At 40.2% G+C, this 7,730-nt stretch overlaps 1 protein-coding gene across 1 annotated transcript in view; it reads right to left on the bottom strand.

The window, feature by feature from the left end:
- Positions 1–732: 732 nt before the first annotated feature.
- The window catches only part of IMPG2 (interphotoreceptor matrix proteoglycan 2), a 51,178-nt gene continuing 44,180 nt past the window's right edge, over positions 733–7,730 (bottom strand). Inside the window, exons 16-21 of the mRNA XM_040055767.2 lie at positions 6,961–7,180; positions 5,539–5,749; positions 3,192–3,380; positions 2,806–3,004; positions 1,814–1,893; positions 733–913 (exon numbers count right to left, since the gene is read on the bottom strand). Coding sequence (XP_039911701.1) covers positions 901–913; positions 1,814–1,893; positions 2,806–3,004; positions 3,192–3,380; positions 5,539–5,749; positions 6,961–7,180 — 912 coding nt within the window. The 3' untranslated portion in view covers positions 733–900. The remainder of the gene's footprint in view (positions 914–1,813; positions 1,894–2,805; positions 3,005–3,191; positions 3,381–5,538; positions 5,750–6,960; positions 7,181–7,730) is intronic.

Raw genomic sequence — 7,730 nt, 5'->3', positions numbered from 1 at the left:
CAAAATGTCTAAATAAAATAAAAAAAAAAAAAAAAGAAAAAGGTAAAAATCAATGTTAGTCACTTAAGCTTCACAGAACATTTGTATGATAGAAGCCCTTCTGTTCCCCAGCTTGTGTGTCTGCCAGAATGAGCTGGAGAACCAACCATCCTGGCCTTAAAGACACTGTCGTGTGCTGCAGAAGCACCGTCCTGCCTGGCCAGGTCCCCCTGGGGGGTCACTGACAGGCAGAGGTGATGCTGATTTCCAGGGAGAGCCCTCGGGGGGGGCTGCAGGCTCGGTGCTTTCCTCTGCTTTGCTAATGCCAGGTGGTAAAATGTACATCAGGCATCTGTACAGAAGAAAAGTTTTTCCAGGAAGGTTTTGATTGTATCCGCTTTAAAATTTTGTGAATGTTTTAAAATTACGCTAACGTAACCCTAGTACAATAGTTCTCCCCTACAACTGATTCCTCTGCAAATCAAATATTTCCTTCTGCTAATGTTTTATAGCCATAAAATTGCCACTGGAACCTCCAGTGAGGGGATAAAATGCCAGGCAGGGATTTTCAATGTGCATTTTATTTTGGTTGATGTATGTATCTTGTCATATCCAAGGAGATTTTGTTTTTGCCTTTGCATACAAAATCTTTCAATGTCCATTCTGAAGTTGAAGAAACATGCACTTTCATAAACTCTGCCACTTCTGATCATCTCTTAAAAGTGTCACTTTACATGGAAAAGCCAGAAGAAACTGAGATAAACAGACATCTGTACATTTTAGCCATTCATTTAGAAAACATCTGCATCCATCCATAAAATGTTAAGACTATAAGTAACTTTGCAGTTACATCTGAGTCCATTGCTGGGGCAGCAAGGTAGCATTTATCTCCCATGTGTGTTCTAGCATTTTCTTTTTTTCTTAAAGGAGCTTCCTGAAATGAAAAACAGAAAAGCAGTGATTAAGTTCATCTCTTTCAAACATTGGATTCAAGGCTTATACAAGGCGGCCCTCGCTACTTTCCAGCTGTGGAAAATTTAGACACTGATCCTTTTCAAGATGAAGAAATGAACTGGCATGGAAAAAAGGGAACTGCTGTTCCTTTCAATTAAAATAAAATACTGCTGAAGATCTGGGAACACAAGTGTTTTGCTGCTGTATATATATTTTAATAGGATGCTATATTTTAACAGGATGCCAAGGAACTGTACTACAGTATCTTTCAAAGTAACCCAGCAAGTTGCAGTTTGCTGCTTCCTACAGCAGGAATACAGTTCATCCAAGCGTGTATGCAAACAATTCAGTCCTTGGGGACCTTCTTTGTGCTTAGCTTTCATCAAAGCATGCAGCTCAGATTGATTAATTGTTTGGAATTGTAAAGTTTCTGTTACAGTTGATGCCCACCATACCAACAGTGATCTGTCCACTGTTGATCAGTTGCCAGATGTTGAGAACTCAAGATAAATAAGTTTTTTTTTTTTAGTTTTTAAAAATTTCTGTTTTTAAACAAAACACTGGGCAATGGGAATTACACCAGAAGAATTAATAAGATTCTCTCTGTGCTTTCAAGGACTTAAATTGATGTTGGAGCTCTGATAACCACTAACTCTGGGATTCTTCTTCAGTGCCTTTTTTTTTTTTTTTTTTCCCCTAGGACTTCTGGGATTATTAAATACTGTAAAAAGCAATGAACCTCTTCAAAAATAATGTTGAAATTTTAGCCTCTGGTGCCCCAGCATTTCCAGAACCTTAAAAAAAAAAGATAGTAATGTAGTAAAGGCCACAGGACAAACTATGAAAGGAATTAGTTATCCAGACAAGACATTTCACTCACATTTGATGCTGCCTAACAAACTCTGCAAATTGACGGTCTTTAGCGTAGAGCTCTATAATTCGAATTCTGTCCTGAATTTCCTAGAATACAATAAACAGAATTGTAAGTACATAATAGAAATCAGAATGCTACTGAAATAACTGATTTCTGGGTTTTGGGAAATAAAGCTTCAATGTGTTGCTATTTCAAAGAGTGGAGTTTAAAAGTGGGCACTCCAATGCTAAAACTCTTCTTTATTTTATGTATTTTATTATAAGTCTTCTAAATTAAAAAAAAAAAAATAAATTAAGTGAAGCACTTCATTTGGATTCACTAATACTGCACTTTTAAATCACAGCTAGGGTTTGGACAGTGTGTAGCATTTCAACAGGCTTTGCCAAAGCCATTTATCTCTCAGAGATACTTTGCCTACCACCAGCCTACCAGCTACATACTGGATTCACACCTCTCACAGCTGCTTAGGGACCTGTGGTTAGTTCTGGGATGTAAATCCCTTCTCTTTAGCCTTCTAGAGTAAACCTTGGATACTACTGTGAATACAGGAAGAAATGTGATCTAACTTGCAGGATATAGAAAGACTTAGACTTTAAAAACAATCAGAAAACACCCAAAACAAAAGCACTCTCTGAAAATGTCTGGATGTACCAATTTTTCAATGTGCAACTACTCTTAAAAAAGATAGTTGGCTTTAAAAGGTAAATGTTGTGTCAAGTCATACATCAAACCTCCCCAACTCCCATGAAGTTACTTAAGGGATCAGCTCCTTTATTATGTGAAATTCATTACAGGTCAGAACAAAACCATAACTTTCTCCAAAAGCAAGCAGGGAAAGCAAGCTTTTCTGTCTTCTTTTAAAATAGTTGCAGCAGCTGCAACATGTTTATATCTAGGGCATAAACGCTGGGGAAAGATCGAGCCCACCTCTGAGGTTAGGAATAAGCTTACTGTTGCCATGATCTTTCCCATGCCACTATGAAAGCAAGGTCATTTACCTCCTTAGTAAGCTCACTGTTTTCATAAATGTGCCTGATCTCTTCACTGCTGTAGTCTGTGGATGTCTCTGCACTGGTGGAACTGTAGGACGTTAGCTGCGGATATCTCCGGTAATAATGGCTGTAGCCAGTCGTGTCACTTTCATACATGGGGTTGTATTTAACTGCATTCTCAATGGACGAGAGGCTGTCACCCTGCCTGGGGGAGCAATAAACACACTGTGAGCTCCTCTGCAGCCTGGGAGGGCAGCACATAGACTAAGGAAGCCTGGCGTTTGGAGGTGCCTGTACATCCTGGTGCTTGCAAACCGTGTGATACAAGACTTAGGACAGAATTATCCTTACTGGAGCTGACGTGCTTTAAAATATTAGATGGTGTCACCTACCCCTGGGAGTCCCCAGTATTACTCTTTGTGTACTGGTCTCGAAGGGTTCTGGCCAAGAAGAAGATGACAGCAGATGCCACAAGAAGGAATCCTGCCACAGAAGCAATTGCAATACCCACAACCAGTGGCTCAGACACGTATTCCTCACAGTGCTCCCCTCTGTACCACCAGTTCTCTCCCACACGGCACCTGCCACAGAGAAACACAGTGAAATTACTCACCAGAAAAAGCTTTGGTTCATGTATTTAAGTTCCTGTTATGATGTGCCCTCAGTTAAGTCACCCCAATAACTTGGTTTGTCCAAGTACCAATTTTCTTTATTGCTATTATTATTATGGACATATTTTTTGGTAGATAATCATGTAACAGTTTGAGTTGAGAGACCTTTAAAGGTCATCTACTCTCCCGCAATGAGCAGGGACATCTTCAACTAGATCAGGTTGCTCAGAGCCCCATCCAATCCAGGGGTGGGGAATCTACCACCTCTCTGGACAAACAGTTCCAGTGTTTCACCGCTGCCACTGTAAAAAAATTTCTTCCTTATATCTAGTCTGAATCTACCTTTTTTCAATTTAAAGTCATTACACCTTGTCCTATCACAACAGACCCTGCCAAAGAGTTTGTCCTCACCTTTCTTATAAGCCCCCTTTAAATACTGAAATGCCACAAAAAAGGTCTCCCAGGAGCCTTCTCTTCTCCAGGATGAACTACCCCAAATGACAGAATTGAATGAAGGTAAGTAAAATAGCAAAAGGGTAATAATGCATTTGTGGTGGGAAACACCTGTACTTAATGAAATTTACAGTGTCCTGTGAGGTGTTAACTGGACTGAGGAAAAACTCCTGCCATGACTGTGACACTGCAAAGGTAAAAAGCAGTTTTCTTTATCATCTTGTAATGCAAATGTTAAGGTGTGCTAGCTGAGTAGAATATTCCTCCTAGTGTTGTGACCTTCACAATGGCTAAATAGAGACATAAAATTAATTACTTGAGGGAAGCACATGTCCAAGACTGTATCTCCAGAATGGTTGCCCAAAACAGTATTCAGCATTTCTGCCTTAATGTTGTTTTGAACATAGAAACTATAGTGTCGTTATTATTGACTTTAAATATATCAGTAAAAATAATAAATTTGCATTATATGTTTTTGGGATATTTCCTGTAAAATACTCAAAGTATTGTAACATATTATGACCATGCACAGCAATGAACCCTACTAATAAGAAATATCAGTAACTTAACTCTTCTCACATAATGATCTAAAACACTTTCCAAAAATAGTAAGCAATATTTTAAATTTCAAAAAGTTTTTAATAAATACTGGCTGCAACATGCTTGGTTTCAGATACTTACCTACTTCTGATTAACATTATCATACAAATACTTAAATGTACAATGCATCTGTGATAGTATCCAATTTTTAAATTATTTAAAAATCATTTTTATTTCTTCTGTTAACAGTTATCAGTCTAAGATTGACTTTAAAGAAGTTCTAGGTAAACTTTAAAAAGAAAATCACATGAGGCAACATAAATAACTACTAGTAGTAATACCCTTCTTTGTGGCACTTTTCCTAATTTTTGTTGATAGGCATATTTTCTTTTTTAGAATACAATGTTACATTGTTTGAAAAGTAAAAAAGTAAAGTGCTGTGTCAGGGGCATCACCAATTTGTCTGTATCTTGCGCAAAGTCTTTTTAATTACCTGCAAAATACAGCAATCTTGTTCACATGTATCTGTGGGTTTTTGTTGTTGTTGTTTTTTTGTTTGTTTGTTTGTTTTTTAAGCAAATATCTGGGGCCCTGTTCCTTCATCCTTCTATGAACCCACATGATTTTTCCCAAATGTACAGTGATTATACAGTGATTTACTTTTTGCCTTTTTTTTCAGGCCAAAAGCATTGTATTTAATGTATATATGCACTATCAACGTGATGCTCAGGTATAAATTTCTGTTGTGGAATTAGCTCTCATAGGTGACATGACACTATCAAACACTTTGTAATTTGAGAAATCCTCTGGAGGTAAATTCTGCACCCAAAGGTCAATAAAAGTGATTTGAACAACTGAGTGTGCTCCATTACAACCGTTATTCCTAGACAGTTTCATTTTCTGATGTTTCTGTTCTATTAATTTGTTACTGTCTCATTTATGATATTCACATAAGAAAACTAATGTTAATACTGGGACTCACACTGAGCAGCACGACATGAATGATAATCACAATCTACTCACTCTTTGCACAATATTGTGCAGAATTTTGAACAAATCTTATGGAACGCTACAACAGAGGAGACAATAGGAGTTTTCATCCAGGAAGCACACTTTCCAACAGCAGGTGACCTACCTACAGATGGCCCCTTGCCCGGGGCTTATGTCGCACTTGCCGTCGTTCAGGCAGAAGTTTGGCTGCAGATCACAAATGCTGTTGCACGGCAGCCCATCGATGCTGAGGTAGCCAGGATTGCAGACACACTCGGCTTCCCCACTCCAGCGATTCACTAAGCATTCAGAGAACTCGTTGCAGGCCTGGAACTTGCAGGGATCTGCTTGCTCACCTGACAATACACAGAGCAAAAACTGATAGTGAAAGGGGAGAGCCTTAACTGAGGCAAGGTGCTGGCTGCCATCTCTAATGGTCTCTTGTTAATCCACAAAAATCCAGTGTGCATCTTTCCTGAGAAACAAAAGGTTCTCCTAAGATGAACAAGCACTAGAGCAAATATTCCTCTCTCCACACATGCCAGTGGCATGGCTAAGACCACCCAACAAAGAGTCAAAAAAGCAAATATGAAGTGATATTTTTCATACTGGAACAGACAGTACCTCATATTTTCTCTGTCTGCTGGAACTCTGTTTTACAAAAGAGTAAACCACAGGTGATCCCCTGTATTTATTGCTATGGAAAACCTAGGCAGCATATGGGGAAGGGCAGTGGGATGCCAGGCACTCACCATCTGCTGTGAGGGGATTTGCCTTTTTGTCTGCAAGGAACACGAGCTTGTAGCATTCAAGACATCTCACTTGCATCAGGCTTAAGAGGCTGGCACACAGCTAAGCAGCCAATATCAGAACATTTGCCATGCTAATTAGACCATCTTTAAAAGAGACCTATCTGGGAAGAACAGTTAACCATATGCCAAACAGGTCAGCACACTTATTCTTCTCTAACCTTAAAACAGGAGATATTCCTGGGTTGTTTATATCGTAAACTACCGGCTAACCTGGACAGGGGAAAAAACCAAAACAACCTTCTCCCTGTATCAGAGGAGTGAAGCAAGAGGGCCTGTCACTTTTTGGTGACAAGACCTTACCCCAAGCATGAGGCAGCAGCTGTTACCTGTGCAGATGCCCACCTGGCAGATAAAATGGCTACCACCTGTGGGAATAACCGTGTGGAGTGAGTTTAAACCACACATGAAAGCGCAGGAGAGATGGGCACCAGTGTTCTCCTTGAGCCTTCTGCTCCCCCACTCCACAGCTCAAATACAGGGGCATCATACAGAGTATTATTCCATGAGTTAATTTTTCTCCATAAATCTATATGGACCCCATAGAGCTTTCTCTGTCTGGGTCCCACTTTGACTTTCATCTCTTCAGTCCCAGAGCAGATTTTCACTTGTTTGTTTTTTCTGAATGAAAGGCTGTATTTCTAAAGCCCAGCCTGTGAAAAACAGTGGGCAGCCTCTGAGCTGTTGGGATCCTTAGCTGTTAAACCAGAAATTTTTATGGATCCCTTGTTTAAGCTGCATTTGCCTGCTGTCCTTACCTGATTCCACATCCAGGGAGTATTTATCAATGGCCAGGTTCATGGTGTGATATGCAGTGTTGCAGAAGTCTTCCAGGATCATGTACACAGCGTTGGTGACGTTCCGAGGCACAGGTTTGGCAAATTTCATTCGACTGTTCACCACAATGCTGCCATTTCTGAAGTTCAGGATTTCCAGATTCTGGAATCCCGTAAGATTTGACTGAAGGTAGGGCACCAGCTGCAACACAGGGGGTATGACAGAAAATCTGAATCTTTGAGTCTCTTTCTACTCAGCCAGTGCACTGTCACAGCAGCAGAGAGAGTCTGAATGATTTTATCCAAATCCTCCATCAAGGGCATTAACCTTTACCCAGCCGAGGTCTGTGCTGGCAGCCTGCCAGGAGCCTGAGTGTTTCAGCTCTTAAGACTATAACAATTTGCAGGGAGTTTCTAAAAATCTACAGTTCAGAAACAGCTCTCAGGACACACGCTGTGTTCTTCCTTGATCCAAGTACCTGCAATATTTGCCATTTCACAGGGTATTTCCTTCAAGCATGTCCCCCTTCCCGCTCTCTGCTTTACTCCATCTCACAACAGAATGCTTGTGTCAGTCAGAAGAGGGGAATTTCCCATTTAAAATTTGGCAGCTGTTGCTGTGTAACTCCTCTGAGGTTTTCCAAGTCACCAGCCAGGTTAGGAACAGCTTAGTTCCATGAGCTACCTCTTACTTAGGACAGGCTATATGTGTTGCAGAAAAGGTACCTGCTCACAGCCCTAGGTTTTCCTGC

This window comes from Hirundo rustica, chromosome 2 (assembly GCF_015227805.2).
Source record: "Hirundo rustica isolate bHirRus1 chromosome 2, bHirRus1.pri.v3, whole genome shotgun sequence".
In the NCBI taxonomy this organism is placed as follows: Eukaryota; Metazoa; Chordata; class Aves; order Passeriformes; family Hirundinidae; genus Hirundo; species Hirundo rustica.
Note: the sequence above shows the minus strand (reverse complement) of the source record. Positions and strands in the feature narration are given on the sequence as shown.